Below are 17,379 nucleotides of genomic sequence, written 5' to 3' on the forward strand. Positions count from 1 at the left end.
GTGTGTGTGTGTGTGTGTGTGTGTGTGTGTGTGTGTGTGTTTAGGAATAAATTTAGAAGGGAGGGGGCGACGGTGTGTGTGTGAATAAACTTAGAAGAGAGGGGGCGACCGGGGTGGGCTTCCCAACTGAGAAATTGGAACACTGTGCAGCTATTGCTGGCAGGACTCAGGCCTCTATTCCAGGAGAGTGCTCTCAGTGGCCCTGGGAAGGAGTTTGACTGAGATTAGGAATTACATCCCTGGCACAGTTTTGGAAGCAGAGGGGGAGGTGAGGGTAAAGCGAAAAGAGCAAAGAATGTATGTGGAAGGTGCCAGCATCTAGGTCTGGAATGGATTTAGTTCATTCTGGGAGAGCTGACCGGGCGATTAAAACACTGAACACTCTTAAGAAGCTTGGGAGATGTAGGAGATTAGTGTGTGGCAATAACAAGACAAGAGGGAGAAGGAAGAAGGATGTTCTTTTCTATGTTTCTTAGAAGACAGTCTCCATTGATGATAGAGCAGGGTAAAGGAATCTAATTTAGGTAAGGGGTCTTAGGAATCCATTTGGGTATATAGTAGATTAGAAAGTGTCATAATGTTTAAATATTCCACAGGTTAACACTGAAATCAGCCTTCTGGCCATGCCGGCTCTATGGCCTGTTTCTTCTCATGAACCCCAGCAGAAGACAGACTGGCCAGTCCTCGCAGTGGATGACTTCCCTTCCCTGAGCAAGCGATGGGATAGAACCTGGGATCTGCCCAACACCAGACTCTGGGCTTAATAAGCCAGCTGAATGAAGGAATGTAACAGGCCCCTGGGAGGGACACTGAACCCTGCAGTGGGGGGGGAGGGGCCTGGACATACCCCTTCCCCCCCAGACTCCTCCCCCTCAGAGTCCACTCAGCCATGGACTTTGGACCTGGATAAGAGGAGAGAAGCTGCACTTTGTTTGGTGTATCTAATTTGGGAGACTAAGTTTTGGAAATGGAGTGCTGGAAGGGGGTTTGATGATCTCCAGGGGAGCAGCTGAGAGAAGAGAAGAAAGGTAAGGTGCCTGTCTCACTTCCCACTTGGTGTCTTGCTGCTCCTGTGCAGAGTATGTTGAGTGGGGCAAATCTGGGGACGCTGCCATTTAGGAGGAGCCTGATGAGAACCCTTACCCTGATGGGTACACCGGAAGCTTCCCCTCTGTGTCACTGTCTTCGAGTGCAGACTTGTTTGCAGCCTCTGTTTACCCAGGCAGGAGGAGTACCTTGTAAGGGGTTGTGTGCAATGGCAATTGTGAAGTTAGGCCTAGGAGAACATGAAAAGAATTTAGGCTTCTGAGGAGAGGAAGGGCCAACACTGAGTCAACACATTTTGGGCTAAATAAGACTCTAGGATAGATTACCTAGGCAGAGACAGGCTGCTGTGCTTTGGGGAACTAACTGAATAGAACTGCCTTGGGGGGAGGGTAGAAGATGGTCTAGATAACTTCCTAAATTGTCTGTCTTCTTCCTCCCTCTCTAAAGGGGTTTAGGCCATGAAACCTTATGCAGACAGCAGAGGAACAGAATACAGGTTTGAGATCAGTTGAATTTTTGTTCTAGCTTTGACATTCTTAGTGTGCAACCCTAGATATGTCGGTTAAGCTCTGCCATGTTCTGTTCACCTGTAAGACGGGGATAACTAACTTTACAGGTACCTCACAGGTTGTTACAGGGAGCAAATGAAATGATAGATTTTGAAAAGTATCCAGGGCCGTGTACATGGAAAACAGTATCATTGACATTGTTTGATAATGCTTGTATAATTGGTACATACAGAAAAACTCCGAATTAGGAGTTCTGCTCTTTTATTTTTTTATTTTTTATTTTTTTTTTATTTTTTAAGATTTTATTTATTTGACAGAGAGAGACAGCCAGCGAGAGAGGGAACACAAGCAGGGGGAGTGAGAGAGGAAGAAGCAGGCTCCCAGCGGAAGAGCCTGATGTGGGGCTCGATCCCAGAACTCCGGGATCACGCCCTGAGCCGAAGGCAGACGCTTAACGACTGAGCCACCCAGGCGCCCCACTGCTCTTTTATTGAATTAGTGTATTGGCAAAAGCCTTGGATGTCCTCAATTAAAAGCCTGCCCTGAATTTGTCTCATCTTGTTGCTGTTAAACAATTCCTGGGATATCAAGTGGTGGAAAAGGTGAACCTAGGAGAACTTAGATTGAGGGATTCTGGTCCTAGTGATAAGTGTGCCTGTTTGGGGTAGCAGATTAAAGAGTGGTGGAGGAAAGTGTAAGTCTCAAGGGCCAACTGTGTAGTTAGGAGATGGAGCTCCATTTCTTGGAGTAAATTTTGGGCCTTTTCTTCCTGTGCCTTTCTTCCTGGTATTCTCTCCTGCTCTTTAAGATGACAGTTTTTTTGGACTGCCATCTCTTAGCCCTTTATATTTTTGCAGGCTCTGTTCCCACAGACCTATTCATAGTTACCTTCTCACCTCCTTCCTGCTCCTTCCTTGAACTCCGGTTTACCTGTGCCAAGATACCCGATTTTCTCAGTGACATCAAACAGAAAGGAGATGTGTTGGAAATTTTGATAGACAGTGGGGTATGGTGCCTGGGGGCACGGGGCAGGAAGCTAGGCTTCTAGCATCCCTTTGCCTTTTACTAGCTGTGTAACACCTGGACCTAACATTCACTGGGGGGCTGGCAGCAATAACTAAGGTCATTTGCAAGCTGAAAATCATGTATTTGTGACTTACTTTCTTTTTTCCTCCTCCTTCCTTTCTTGCTCGCCTTCCCCCAGTGGTGAGCTGTTCCTTCTCTGGTCTGAGGCTGACTTGGGGCAGTACCTTTCAGGCCAGGCTTCTACTTTAGAAGGTCTAGATTTCAGGGTGGCACATCACCTCCCCCACCTTGGCCCAGCAGATTCCTGGTGCCAGTCCTTGCAAGGCACATCCAGTCTCAGGATGCGTTTGCAGCCCTCATCTTACCTGGAAGACCTGTGAGTGCTTAGAAACACTTAAAGTACCATAGAGCTGTGCTCTATTTATATGGCGCTTATGTTACGTGAAGTGTTCGGCTGTTGGGTCACTTTTCTGTCACCACATTGTTGTAAGGAAGAGAGAGCAGGGATTATTTCCCCAGTTTGATTTGTAAGGGGAAGCTACAGAAGCCCTAAGCACAAAGGGCTTGCCCAAGTGTGGAGAGGCAGACACTGTAATCGCCTGCCCAGTGGTGGGCTGCTTCTGCAGTATCTGACCTGATAAGGGCCATCTGGATTCTGCTGCAAACCTTCAGGGAGGGAATTCAGTGCCCTGTCAGCCTCTCAGGTAAGACATTTCCTCCCTAGACTGAACCAGAATTCCTCTCCCCTGTCATTTTCACTGAAAGTACTAGTCCTGTGCTCTGCCTGACCCTGTCACAAGATAGCCTTCTCAAGGCAGTCATCGGCCTTCTCGCAGGGGTGCCTTCTCACAGGGGGTACCAGGAACTCAGACCACTTAGCCAGGACCAGTGATAGATTTAACCAAAAGTTGTGGATGTGTTTTAACTGAATTTATTTATACCATTCTCTCATACAAAAGGAATTGTATGTGGCTAACCAAAAGTCTCATTTCACAGACTTTGCTCACTGGTCGTTGTATTAATCTTTTCTCTTTTCTTTGATCTTGATGAGTTGTGTTTCTGGGTCTCCATGGGGAGTGGGGATGTTAGGAGAATGGGAGAGGGAAAAATAGACACAGCACTGATTTAGAACTTTGATTTGACTTCTTCTGATGGTTTCCAGCCAAGATCTGTCTCAAGTTCAGAGCATGAATTCTTTCCAAATTATAAAAAAATTCAGGGTATCTTAGGTATGGTTTATGGGAAGGCAGTTGGAACAGTTTTCACTTCCTTCTCCTTATCTCTCCAGTCCTCTTTTGGAGGTAGTGGTGGTGGGCAGGATACAGTATTTTCACTTCTAATTCTCTCTTATCTTGTGATCAGATCTTCCTATTTCTTCCATTTTCATGTACTCCAATTTCCGTTTCATTCCCAGAATTCAGGCACTTAACTCCTTGTTTCTGCCCTTCTCCCCCCACCCTCCTAAACATCTCCTCATGAAATCTCCATCAACAGCCTAGGGCCTCTTTTCCCAGTCCAGTGTGGCACTTACCACCCTGGCTTCTTGCCTCTCAGACCAAATATTTTCTCTTGTTTCCATCCAAGAATTCAGCCCAAACCAGTTCTCTAACCAGGGTCTCTCTGCTCGGGATGGTCCTTTTGCAGCTGGATGATTTCTACCCTTAGATCTTCCTGTGAGCTTTGGAATTTCAGCAAAGGATTGTAGTCGTTATGGTGTGAGTTCTGGTGCACAAACAATTCCCCATTCTTGTCTCCATTGAACTGCCTTCGATAGAGAAGGATTATTATTAGAGGTGGGAATGTGACATCTCATGGGCTGGTTGGTCTGCCTCACTTTTCAGCATCCTACTATGTCCTTTGTCCTGGAGGGTGATTTTTAGCTCCTGATATCTTGAATCTACAAACCAGTATCTCCCAAATTTTTACACTTTTAGGAATTATCATTTTCCTTCTTACTTTGACATGGAGTGTGAGTGTGTAGGCTTCCCATATCCCCCAACTCCCTTCATAAGGAAAGCATAAAAAGAGGGCAGAGGTGCAGAGACAGTGGCTACTGGCTGGCATGTGAGTGTGGGCTTGCATTTCCTGCCATGGCCCATGAAGTCTGCTCAGCTGGAAACCTTGGAGAGACACACACACACACACACTCATACACTCACGAGTCTAGCCTCAGTGAGGTGTCAGCTCTTTTCTCACTCTGCTCCTTCAGGGCTAGGCTCCAACTGCTTCTACCAGAACCTCCCTGCTGCCCCACTGTGCACCTGTCATGCTGGACACACAGCCATCTTAGAGCATCTGCACTCAAGGGTGTGTAAGAGGAAGGAGTGAGTGCAGGCATGCCTGGGTCTAAAACCTGGCCATGGCCCTCACTAGGTCTTGCGACCCTCAGCCTGTTGGCACTCTGTGGTTCACACTCCTGATCTGTAGAATGGGATGATGATGGGCGCTCTGCAGAGCTGCTGGGAGGGTTCAGCCTGTGGAGGCCTCTGTGCTGTTGGTTTATTTCCTTAGCCCCAGGCAGGGGGTGCCTTTAGGGCATGCCCTGCTCTTTTGTTTCTCTAGAACCCTTCATAATTCCTGGTTTCATGTAGCAACAAGTTAGTAGGTGAAATCAGTCAGTAAGCACACACTGCTAAGTTCCTGCCTGGAACACAGGAGGGAAGTGGATTGGGGGAGGGCCTGGTGCCTGTAGAATGCGTCCTCATCACTTGGTAGGGCTGGCCCTAGACTGGGTGTGCATGAGTAGCCAGTTGTTCTCAGTTCCCCACCCTCACTTCCCAGGATCAGACACAGACATCAAGGCTTTTCCAGGGTGCCCCCTCACCCCCTTTCACAGGGCTACCACAAAATCCTGAGATTAAGTCCTTTGTTCCTTAGGTCTCGTGGTTCTTACCCCAGGACAAGTCTGTCCTCTGCTCCTGTACTCAGAGTGAACAGCTCTCATTCCCCACCTCGAAAGAAAAAAACAAACAAACAAAAAAAGGTATTTAAAAAAGAAAAAGAAAGGAACAACAGCTGGCCCTTTTCTGCTTTTGGCAGCAGGTGTTTCCTCTCTGGCTTCTTTTTTGGCACCTTGGTTCTTGTTGTCACATCCCTGCACCCTGTGGCCCCTTTGTTGCCTCAGCTCCTCCCTCCCGTAAGCTAGAGTTTAGCAGGTTGACGAGCGCTGTCCCCAGAACCTTGGCCCTGGATTTGGTGAACGCACCATCTGGCTTCCCGGCCTACCTCAGGCAGGGCTCTCCGCATCAACTCTGAGGCTCCAGGCTCTGGGGCTGGGGAGGGCAAGACTTCAGAAATCTCCGCTGGACCGGGTGGAGGGTGTGGCTGGGGTCGGGATTGTGAGCAGGGAAGGGCCCAGTGTAACAGCTGTCAACACAGCGCCTCCTGAAGTTCAGAACCCGGGAAAACTTGGGATGTCCAGACCGCGGGTAATTGCTGAGTCGGGCGGAGGAGGCGGTCCTGGGGAGAAGGGGCCCCCGGCGAGTACGGGCGGCCGGTCCCGCCCCTCGGCCCTCCCGGCCCCGCCCTTCTCGGGGAAGGGCCACGTTGCTCGCCTGGCGGGCCGGCCCGGCGCATGTAGGAAGGACCGGCCGAGAGGAAGGCGCCGGCATCCGCGCGAGCGCCTGGAACGCGCCGGGGCCCCGGGCTCGTTCCCCGCGCCCCGGGGCGGCCCAAGTTCAGGGCCGGGAAGTAGGGAGGACCTGGTGAGTAGGGGCCCGAAAGGCCGGCGTCCGTCAGTTCTGAGGCTTGTCCCGGGGAGGGGATGGAGGTCCGGCTGAAGGAGGCCCCGCGGGAGCGCAGAGGGCGCTCCAGGAGCTCGGGTCCCGGCTGGAGAAGCGGCTCCTTTCCGAGCGCTTCGTATACCCCGACAGCCCTGGAGCCCGGCCGCCCCAGCGAGAAGGACTTCGGCCGGCCCGCCCCGGGTTTCGGCCGCGCACCCCTCCCGAGCCGGGAAGTCGAACTCAGCGTTCCGTTCTCGGAATCCCGGGCCTCCAGCTGTTGGAGGAAGGGTGGGCTCCGCGGGGAGGGAGGCGGTTGTGAAACTCGGTGGTAGGGCGTACGTGGGTGCGGGGCCAGAGGAGGTGGGATTGCTGGAGAAGTTTTGGGGAGCGGGAAGGGGCGGTGGCCTTTCCCCAAACCCCACCCCGGCGTCCTTTCCACTAGTTACTAGGGTTCTTTCTCCTCAGCCGCAAGGAAGTATTGACTCAATGTGAAAAATATGTCAATTGGGAAGAAAACTTTTTCCTACCTGTTAGCTAACGTGTGTGGAGTCGGGGGCTCCTGAGACGTACAGGGCCTCCCATCTTATAACCTGGAGCAGAAGGGCTGTGTGGCCAGTTGATCTGCGTCTGTACTGAACAGTGACCTCCAGGGCGAGGCTCCACCTTGGTTAACCCTTGTCCTGTGGCCTGTTTAATTACTCTTTGCTTTAGGTCCTCACTGGCTGAGAGATCCAGCTTTATTTTCTGTCGTTTGTAACAGTTTTCAGTCCATGGAGCCTTTTCTCTCAGATGCTTCCATCTCCTGAGTCCGCCTCCCATGGTGAATCACCCCTGTCTGACCCCATTACTGGAGACCATTGAGCTCTTCTGGATTCCTACTTCTGTTTCCTTTTCTCAGAGTTAGAAAGCACTGTAGTTATGTTTAACCTCAGTGGCATATGTGACACCTTAAACTCACTTCGTGTTTGGGACATTGGGGAAATTGTCGCTATCCTTTTCATCAGCAGAAACCAGGGAACCTGGGGAAGATCCAAATCGATTCTTTTTCTGTTCAAATAAGGGAACCAAGGCCCAAGTGGGTCGGGTAGCCCAAGGTTACCTGGTTTCCCAGGCTTTTTGCTGCACTAACCTCATGCTTCCTTTCAGCCTTTTCTTTTTCAGGATGAATAGCCTGCCTCCCTTTCCTCCTAGGTCTTACTCTCTAAGCTCTTGAATTATTTAGTGTATCTTCTCTGACTTCTTTTCATTTCTTCCGTCCTTGTGAAAGTATGGAGCCTGATACGTGATGCAGGAGTCTAGCAGAGGTCTAATAATGAACAAGAAAGTAATTCAATTAGGTCTCCATTATCTGAGGTGTATTCTGTACTTTGGATTTTTTAGGCAGTGCTTTTTAACATGGTAAGCAAGACAAAGCTAGAAGGGAAAGCCTGTCAATATTACTTTAACTCCCATACTTTTTTTGAAGCTAAGTATGACTTCTCCATTCTTGCTCATGAAGAGAAGTTAACTATCTGGTCTTCTCTTGACATTTAAGAAATAGTTTTGCCAGAGAGGGGGGACTGGCTGCAGAATACCATGGAATCAGGGTATTGGAAAGGGATCTTACAGCTTCTAGGCAGTCCTTCAGAGAAAGAAACAGAGACCCCCAGGAGTTGGTGGGACCTGCTCAGAGCCTCCTGGGTTTTGGCTGAGGGTTTTACACACTAAAAGTGCTCACTCCTCACCTTTCACCACAGTGCAGATGTCCTTGTACTTGGTGGTGTGGATCAGCTGTGTCACTTCTCTAAAGGAGTGTGAAACTCTAGCAAATCAGAACTAGTTTTGAATTTGTGCCTTGTGGGCAAATGTCATTAATAACAGAACATCAGGAGCTCAGGTCAGTGTTAAGGACTATTGTTCTATTTTAGAAAAGGAAGGTGTAGCAGATTATATTTTCCCCAAACAGTCACCCCATAAATACCCCATTCCACTTGTTTTTACAAGTGGACATTGTTCTCCACCCACCAGTGGTGGGATCTTTGGTTTTCTCCCTTTGAGTGTGGACAGGTGTTCACGATTCCTTTGACCTATGAGTAAAAGGCTGGATCATGAAAAAGATACAGTTTCACCTGGTTTATTCTCTTTCTTGGGACACTCATCTTTGGAACCCAGCCATCAAGTTCAGAGGAAACCCAGGCCACGTGAAGAGGCTACGTGGCTGTGCTGCAGCCAGCACTTCATCTAATCGTGCTAACGTCAGCCTGCAGACATGTGACAGAATAAGCTTTTGAGGGAGAGTCCGCTCTCGGCTTTTGAGTCTTCCAGCTGAGATCCCAGACATCATGAAGCAGAGACAGGTCAGGCGCTCTGCCCCACTCTCCAAATTCCTGACCTGTTGAAACTGTGAGAGAGAATAAATGGCTGCTATTGAACATTAATGTTTGGTTGGTGAGGAAGGGAATATGAGTAGAGGCAGACCCTCAGATTTTGGACTTGGGGCTTTGAGCACAGAGGACCTTGTGCTTATCAAGGGGTACTTAGATTCTGTTTTACTCATTATTTCAGGTACTTATTGTTATATTACACATCGCCTCAAAACTTAATGGCTTAAAACAGAATCATTTTATTCCTTTCTTAGCTCTGTCGTTCTTGCTCATGGTTGTTCATGAGGTTGCAGCCCCATGTGGCCAGGGCTGGGATCATCTGAAAGGCTTCTGCCCATGTCTGGTGGTTGATGCTTGCTTTTGGCTAGAACCCTAGCTTAGGTTGTGAGCCGGAATGCCTCTAGGTGTCCTGTCCATGTGGCTTGGGCTTCCTCCAACCTCTGTGGCCGTATTCAAAGACCACGCATCTCAGGAGCAACAGGTGGAAACTGTATTGCCTTTCATGGACTAGTTTTGCAAATCGTGCATGGTCACTTCCTCTGTAGCCACAGATCAAAGAGAGGGAACATAGACGTTGCATCCCCCACCTCTAGTAGGAGGAATGGCATTAAATCTTTGTAAGAAGAGCTTGTGGGATGGGATATGTGGTGATCATCTTTGGAAAATGTAATCCTTCACTCTCATGCTGCTGGTTTGATCTTCTTTCTCCCTGGTTCAGCTAATAATGCAAGCAGTCTGCCATCTAGTCACTTGAATTTCATATGTGTGTCAAGCACTGTAATAGGGTTAAAGGTCATAGAGCTTTTTTCCTAAGGAGTAAAGTGAGAACCACATAAGCACAGCCATAGATTCTGTTACAGTGTGGAGGGGAGAAACCGGAGGTGTAGAGAGTGTGGTGTGAGGGTAGTTGTGGGAAGGCCTGGCTCTGCCTGGGAGCTTATGGAAGGATTTGCCAAACTGGGCTCTAAAGGATGTGCGAGTGCCTACAGTGGGTCCATAGGTGGTATTTCAGGGTGAAGGAGCAGCTGGAGCAAAGACTGCAGCATATAAGTGTACTCACTGGGGGAAATCAGTAGCTTGCTGAAGCCAGAGAATGAGGTTCAGAGATTAGTGGTTGGAGGTGAGCTTGGAAAAGGATGTTTGAGTTAATTTGTTCTGAAGGCCTCGTGTGTCATAATGAAGTTGAGTTGTATTCTGTGGGCAGTGGTAGCCCAGATGGTTTTTAAGGCAGGTTAGTGTCTGACCAGCTGTGCACTCCAAGAAAGAAGGATGCTCTGTTGCTGTTGGGAAGGTTGTTTAGGGGGAAGCAAGATTAGTGACAGGTAGACGAGCTGAGAAGCTACATCAGGAGTTCAGGCTTAAAACAGTAGCTCATAAGGAAAGAGAGTTCAGGTTCAAGGGCTTGAAATGGGACTGTGGCGGTGAATGAGTAACTGTCTCTTCGATTTTCATAATTCGGAAATGCTTGGGGCTGGATATGTTTCAGAATTTATAATTTTTTGGATTTTAAAAAGATGATCTGGTGCATTTATGATGTAGTGTAAAGTGTGAAACAGCACACCATAATCCAGCATCTTGATTTCTGTGGCAAATGTATAAATAGTCACACTAAATGGATAATAAATACTATAAATAGGCTTACATTAGATCACATCAGATTTCACCAAAGGTTTTACTGCCAAATGAGTGTAGGAAACTTCTCTTTTTCAGTGCTATTGGGGCTTGGGAATTGCAGTTTAGGGATTGTGGGTGAGTGGCATCCACACAGAAATCACTTTTTATAGGTCATTGGCAAATCTCTTGATTGTCAAAGATCCTAGCACAACAGCTTGACTGCACTGGGGGAGCTAGTCCCCATCCTTGAATAGCTTGTAGCTGAGGATATTTAACAGATCTTGAGCAAGAAGTTGCACTGAGGTCAATGATTGTGAAGGAGAGGTAGACTTCACATTGTCTGACATCTTCCCTGGCAGAGACATGAGTGAGAGCACACCAAGTGAAGGGGGGAGGGAAGAACAGACCAGTCGTACAGGCACATGCAGAGGCCTTGAGGCAGGCTCAGGTGTTTGTAGCCCAGAAGGATCTAGTAGAGTGGAACAAAGAGAGCCAGCTAGAGAAGGGACAGAGGAATGACTGGCTAGCATTAATGTCACAGCTGGGCACTATTCTAAACACCTGATACAGATGATCTCACCCAGTCTTTACAGCAGTCCAGTGAGGTATTCTATTATGATTTCCATCTTAGAGGTGAGAAGATTGAGTTTCAGAGATGTGAAAAAATGTGGGGTGGTGCCAAGCATTTGTTTGGCTTGCCCTTGTTACTCCTGATGGTAGGGGGGAGAGCAGTACTTCCTCGATAAATGTGTTGGCTTGCTGGCCAAAGGCTGGGCTGGCCTTTGGGGCTTTATCATCCGTCAGGCACTGCCAGCTGCTGGAGAGCACGTGTGCTTGTGTACACACACACACCATTCGTTAACTTCCATATAGAGAGGAGGATCCGTCCTGGAGAGCATGTGAAGAAGCAGTAGGGAACAGCACTGGGACTCTGAGTCTGTGTAGAGAAGCAGTGGGGCCTGGGAATAGACATGTTGTGTTCTCTATGGAAAGAGGAGTAAATTCTGTTTCACAATTTAGAAAAAATGGTCATGGTCTGGAGAATGAGGGCCTGAGCCCTAAGGTAGAGGCCTGGGCAGGACTGGGACAGCTGTTTCCTGTGGGCCATCCAGCCACGCTTGATGTTCACAAACTTGCTTAGAGTCCAGTCCTCTGAAAGATTGAGAAGATTGCTTTGATCTGCATGGCTTAGAAGGATGGGGGGAGGGTTCTAGGCGGAAGTGGATGTGGCCACTAGTTCCTAATGTCTGGAGAACAGTGAAGGCATGTCATCTGCAGGGTAGAGAGGATGTGGTTCCTTGGGTTTTGCCACCAGTCTAAGAGCTTGCCGGTCTGAGGTGGCTTGTTGATAAGTCAGAGACAGGTCTGCTCCTCCAGCCTTGAGAATAGCATTTCAGAGGATGGAGTTCAGTCTCTTTTTTCCTTCCTCCAACGCTTTATCTAAAGACTTTTCCTGCCCAGTCAGTTAGGAGGCAGGAATTCAGGGCATGGGGAATCCTGGCCAGGAGATTGGAGGGAAAGATCCAACAATGACCATATCCTGAGGGGGAGTGAGGAAGAAACTAGAAATCTGTTGTCTCTCTCTTCTAGGAAACTCTGATTTGTATATGAGCACTGATATAGCATGGGAATTTAATGACACAGTAAAGTGGAAATGGACTTGAGTTTTCGAGGAGATTGGTACTATGGAGTTGTGGGGGTGGATGGTTTCTCAGAGGAAGACAGGTGGTGGTGGTGGTGGTGGTGGTGGTGGTGGTACTGGTACTGGTACTGGTACTGGCAGGGGCTGGGGGAGTCTCCCCAGGAGGGAGACAGAATCCAGGTTCCTTTAGATACCCTTCAGGATCAACACTTTGATCCTTTGACACTGGATCTGCCTGCTCTCAAGAGCCCAGAAGTGCAGAGATGAGATCCGGAACCTGCGATTTTGGCGTTTGTGAGGCAGAGGGTAACTGGCAGAGCAGCAGGCACAAGAGGGCACATACCTGAAGCTTTAGGTGTGAAGAGTGGAGACTAGAAGTAGGAAAGCCAGGGAGAGAGTTGCATGGTGGGTAATGTCAGCTGTCTGGAAATTGGAGGATGTGGTAGATCCTTTCGAGTAGTGAGTTCTGGTGGAGTAAGATGTGTGTCCCGGTCCCTTCCCAGAGCCTATCAGAGAGCAGGTGTGTGATGAGTGATTAAGGAGTTGAGTGATTAAGGATTTGAGTGATTAAGGAGTTCAGGACAAATGGATTGTTTCAGTTGCCCCTACTGATCTGCCTAACTGGGGCCATATTGGACAAAGCTAGTCAGAGCTGTGGGCCACGTCCCCATATTGAGTTTAAGAAAGTTTATTTGGAAATAATTTCAATTTATAAAAAAGATGCAAGAATTAAAATGGTATAAGGACACTCATTCCTTTACTCAGATTCACTCTGTTATCATTTTGCTACATCTGCTTGCTCTCTATGTATACATGATATTTTTTTTCTGACCCATTTGAGAAGTGGCATCTGTCATGGCTGTCTGCTCCTGATTACTTCAGTCTGAATTAGCTAAGAATTGGGATATTATTTTCCATAGCCACAGTATGGCTATTTGTCAGTCCACATTGATACTTTAATTGAGTGTACATTCCAATTTTGTCATTTGACCCAGTAATATCTTTTTTTAAAGAAAAAGTTTAATTGAGGTATAATTGACATAGAGTCAAGTGTACATATTTAAAATGTGCAGTTTGATAAGTTTGTATGTGTGTATACACCCATGAAACTATTACCCCAATCAAGATAATAGCAAAGTTTCCTACTGTCCCTTTGTAATACCTTCCCTCACTGCATCCATGCCTAGGCAACCACTGATCTGCGTTCTGTCACTATAGATTATTTTGTATTTTCTGGAGATTTATATAAGGGGAGTCAGTGTATATGCTCTTCTTTCGGTCATCCACATATCACATGATTATTTGAGATTCATCCGTGTGTTGTGTGTATCAATAGTTTATTCCTTTGAATATTACTCCATTTTACAGGAAAGCCACGGTTTGTTTATGTGTATTCCTCTGTTGATGGTCATTGGGTTTTCCCAGGTTTTGGTGATTATGAATGAAGCTGCTATAAACATTCCAGATAGTTTTTGTATGAACGTATGTTTTCATTTCTCTTGGGTCTATATCTAAGAGTGGACTTGGTCGCTCTCTGTCTAGTATTTTGACAAACTACCAAACTGGTATAAAAGGACATTAGTTCCATACCTCACACCATATACAAAAATTAACTCAAAATGAACCATAAACCTGGAACTATAAAACCTGAAAGAGAAAACATAGGAAAGGATATGTTTGATTTTGGCAAAGATCCCTTTAGATACAATGTGAAAAGCATGATCGGTAAAAGATGAAACCCTTGATAATAGAATATCATTAAAATTAAGAACTTCTGTTTTTCATTTGACACTGTTAAGACAACTGTTTGAATTTTTGCATCTGATGGATGAGAAATTTTATCTTAGTATATTTTAATTTGCATTTTTCTTATAAGTGAAATTGAGTATCTTTTCATATGTCTAAGGACCATTTCAGTATCTTTTTGTGAGTTGCCCTTGTCTAAAGACAAGGAGTTTTGGCTTTTTACCCCCTCAGTTTAAAAGTTCTTTGTCTCTTAGACTATTGGCTTTTTATTTGTATGTATATAGCAACTATTCTCTCCCAGTTTGTCTTTAACTTGGCTAATGATGTTTATATCATGCAAAAGTGTTTTACTTATTACTGCATCTTGATTTTGAATCCAACTTAGAAAGCCTTTCTCTGCACCCAGGTTATAGAGGAATTGACCCATATTTTCTTCTAGCACTTGTATAGTTATATTTTTTATATTTAGATCTCTAATCCACTTGGAAGTTTTTCTTCTGTACAGATCTAATTTTGTTTTTCCAAGTAGCTATATAGTTGTTATAACAACTAATAAGACCATTTTTTTGCCCTAGTAATTTTAAGTCTCACCTGTATCATATATTAGGTTTCTACATGGTTTTGGGTCTATTTTCTGTAGTTTAAATTGTATTCCTTTGGATGATCTGTGTATTTACCAACTAGCATCACATAGTTTTAATTATAGAAGCTTTGTAATGTGTAATATTTTAATGGCTGGTAGGGCTAGTCCCTCTTTCACACCTTGTTTTCATTATTTTCCTAGATGATCTTGTACTTTTTTTTCTTTTTTTTTAATTTAAATTCAGTTAGCCAGCATATAGTGCATCAGTTTTTGATGTGATGTTCAGTGATTCATTCGTTGCATGTAACACCCAGTGCCCATCACATTACTGTCAGTTTGTCTAGCTCCCAAAAAACGTATTTTTACTGAGATTTCTGATGATGCTGAGATGTCCTAACCAAGAACAAGGATATGTAAGTCCTCTTTTGTGTCTCTCAGGAACCATAATCTTGTCCTGTAGGTTTAGAATATTTCTTGATAAGTGTATTCTTACATAGTTTACCATTTTTATGGCTCTCATAAATAGGGTTTTCTCATCCATTGTGACTTGTAATGAGTTATTATTTGTGGATATGAAGGTTATTGATTTGTGCGTGTTAATTTTTATATCCTGCTACTTTGCTCAATTCTTCAGTTGTTTGGGTTTGTTATATCATTAATTCTGTTAGAGTTTCTCAGGCATATTCTTACAGTATCAACAAATAGAGATAGTCATGCTGCTTTTTCCACTTCTGCCTTTGCCTCTGTAGTCCATTCACATCGGTTGATTCCTTCAACTGAATGTTAAATAGTCATATAAATGGTGGGCAGCTTGGCTTTGCCCCTGACCTTTGTGGGAATTCCTCTAGGGCTTCCTTGTTAGGTAAGGTCTGGCTTTAGCCTAGAGGTGTGATGTTAGAGTTTTTATTTTTATTTCTTTAAGAGATTTTATTTATTTATTTGAGAGAGAGGGGAACACTGGCTCGTGAGCTGGCAGGACAGGCAGAGGAAGGGAAACTCTAGCAGGCTCCCCGCTGAGCCCAGAGCCCCTGCCTGCTCCATCTCAGGACCCTGAGATCTTGACCTGAGCTGATACCAAGAGTTGATGCTTCACTGACTGAGCCACCCTGATATTAGAGTTTTTAAGTCAGTAATCTTTGAGCAGTTTGATTTGAGGAATGGGAGACAGGTGGTCTCACCTCCAGCCCTGCCCCTAAGCTCTGGATGGAAGATGGAACTGAAGTCTGTCAGGTATGGAAGGGAAAGTAGAATTCCCTTGCTTCCTCCTTTATAGCATCTCTCTCTACTAAGCCCTCAAACCATATTGCTTTTCTGAGGACTCCTGGACTCATTCTGGAGTGGGGAAGTATCCCAGATTAGGAGATGGGCAGCTGTTTTCTAAGAGAGCTCTGGGGTCAACCTCCTGGCCCTTCCTACCCCACTGTTGCTCCTATTGTTGGCAGCCCCTCCAGCCCCCAGACCTCCCCCCCAGGATGGCCCCGTGCCTTTGTGATGAAGGTCGGTTTTCTCTGTCCTGTCCTCAGGTGCATGGCTGCGTCCTAATCCCGAAGGCCAGAGAGCGCGTCCCTGGGGCTGAAGACGTGAAGTAGGCCAGCCAAGGGCAGCCTCGCGCCCCACCCCTGCCGGCCCGCCCCGCGGGGGCCAGGATGCTGAAGAAGCAGTCTGCAGGGCTTGTGCTGTGGGGCGCCATCCTCTTCGTGGCCTGGAACGCCCTGCTGCTGCTCTTCTTCTGGACGCGCCCGTCGCCCGGCAGGCTGCCGTCGGACAGCGCCCTGGATGACGACCCTGCCGGCCTCACCCGCGAGGTGATCCGCCTGGCCGAGGACGCGGAGGTGGAGCTGGAGCGGCAGCGGGGGCTGCTGCAGCAGATCCGGGAGCATCATGCCCGCTGGAGCCAGCGCTGGAGGGCGCCCACCGCCGCCGCGCCCGCCCCGCCACGCGCGCCCGCGTCCTCCGCGCCGGTCGTGATCCCCATCCTGGTGATCGCGTGTGACCGCAGCACGGTGCGGCGCTGCCTGGACAAGCTGCTGCACTACCGGCCGTCGGCCGAGCGCTTCCCCATCATCGTCAGCCAGGACTGCGGCCACGAGGAGACTGCGCAGGTCATCGCGTCGTATGGCAGTGCCGTCACGCACATTCGGCAGCCGGACCTGAGTAGCATCGCCGTGCCCCCCGACCACCGCAAGTTCCAGGGCTACTACAAGATCGCGCGCCACTACCGCTGGGCGCTGGGCCAGGTCTTCCACCGCTTCAAGTTCCCGGCCGCCGTGGTGGTGGAGGACGACCTGGAGGTGGCACCAGACTTCTTCGAGTACTTTCAGGCCACGTACCCGCTGCTGCGGGCCGACCCCTCCCTCTGGTGTGTGTCCGCCTGGAACGACAACGGCAAGGAGCAGATGGTGGACTCGAGCAAGCCCGAGCTGCTCTACCGCACGGACTTCTTCCCGGGCCTGGGTTGGCTGCTGCTGGCCGAGCTCTGGGCTGAGCTGGAGCCCAAGTGGCCCAGGGCCTTCTGGGACGACTGGATGCGCAGGCCCGAGCAGCGGCAGGGCCGGGCCTGCGTGCGGCCCGAGATCTCCAGAACCATGACCTTTGGCCGCAAGGGCGTGAGCCACGGGCAGTTCTTTGACCAGCACCTCAAATTCATCAAGCTGAACCAGCACTTCGTGCCCTTCACCCAGCTGGACCTGTCCTACCTGCGGCAGGAGACCTATGACAGAGATTTCCTCGCCCGCGTCTATGGGGCTCCCCTGCTACAGGTGGAGAAAGTGAGGACCAGTGAGCGGAACGAGCTGGGGGAGGTGCGGGTGCAGTACACCGGCAGGGACAGCTTCAAGGCCTTTGCCAAAGCCCTGGGAGTCATGGACGACCTCAAGTCCGGAGTCCCCAGGGCCGGCTACCGGGGCATCGTCAGCTTCCTGTTCCGGGGTCGCCGCGTCCACCTGGCCCCTCCGCAGACCTGGGATGGCTATGATCCTAGCTGGAATTAGCTGCGCCTGCCTGTCCCTCCAGGCTCCTTCCTTGCCGTATCACGGGCTGAGATGGGACCGTGTCCCTGGGCTGCATCGTCCTCTCTGTGTGTCTCTCTTGGGTACACTTACCTTTTCTTTTTTCTTTCTTTCTTTCT

General features: G+C 48.2%; 1 protein-coding gene and 1 long non-coding RNA gene across 8 annotated transcripts in view; one reads left to right on the top strand and one right to left on the bottom strand.

The window, feature by feature from the left end:
• The window catches only part of LOC103656382 (alpha-1,3-mannosyl-glycoprotein 2-beta-N-acetylglucosaminyltransferase), a 17,937-nt gene extending 564 nt beyond the window's left edge, over positions 1–17,373 (top strand). For 5 of the 7 annotated variants that reach the window (XM_040622659.1, XM_040622661.1, XM_040622660.1 and 2 more), the window contains exons 2-3: positions 597–1,028; positions 15,776–17,373. In XM_040622659.1, the coding sequence (XP_040478593.1) occupies positions 15,899–17,242 (1,344 nt within the window). In that variant the 5' untranslated portion in view covers positions 597–1,028; positions 15,776–15,898 and the 3' untranslated portion in view covers positions 17,243–17,373. Of the gene's footprint in view, positions 1–37; positions 1,029–6,142; positions 6,287–15,775 lie in introns of those variants that run through there. The other 2 variants (XM_040622658.1, XM_040622656.1) reach the window with 2 other exon arrangements.
• LOC121100783 lies at positions 3,498–6,031 on the bottom strand. Its single transcript, XR_005832611.1, has 3 exons — positions 5,808–6,031; positions 5,476–5,533; positions 3,498–4,347 (listed from the first exon to the last, which is right to left on the bottom strand). It is a non-coding gene; the product is annotated as an uncharacterized LOC121100783 (long non-coding RNA).
• Positions 17,374–17,379: the final 6 nt, after the last annotated feature.

Source organism: Ursus maritimus, unplaced genomic scaffold (assembly GCF_017311325.1).
Source record: "Ursus maritimus isolate PB19 unplaced genomic scaffold, ASM1731132v1 scaffold_5, whole genome shotgun sequence".
Lineage (NCBI taxonomy): Eukaryota > Metazoa > Chordata > Mammalia > Carnivora > Ursidae > Ursus > Ursus maritimus.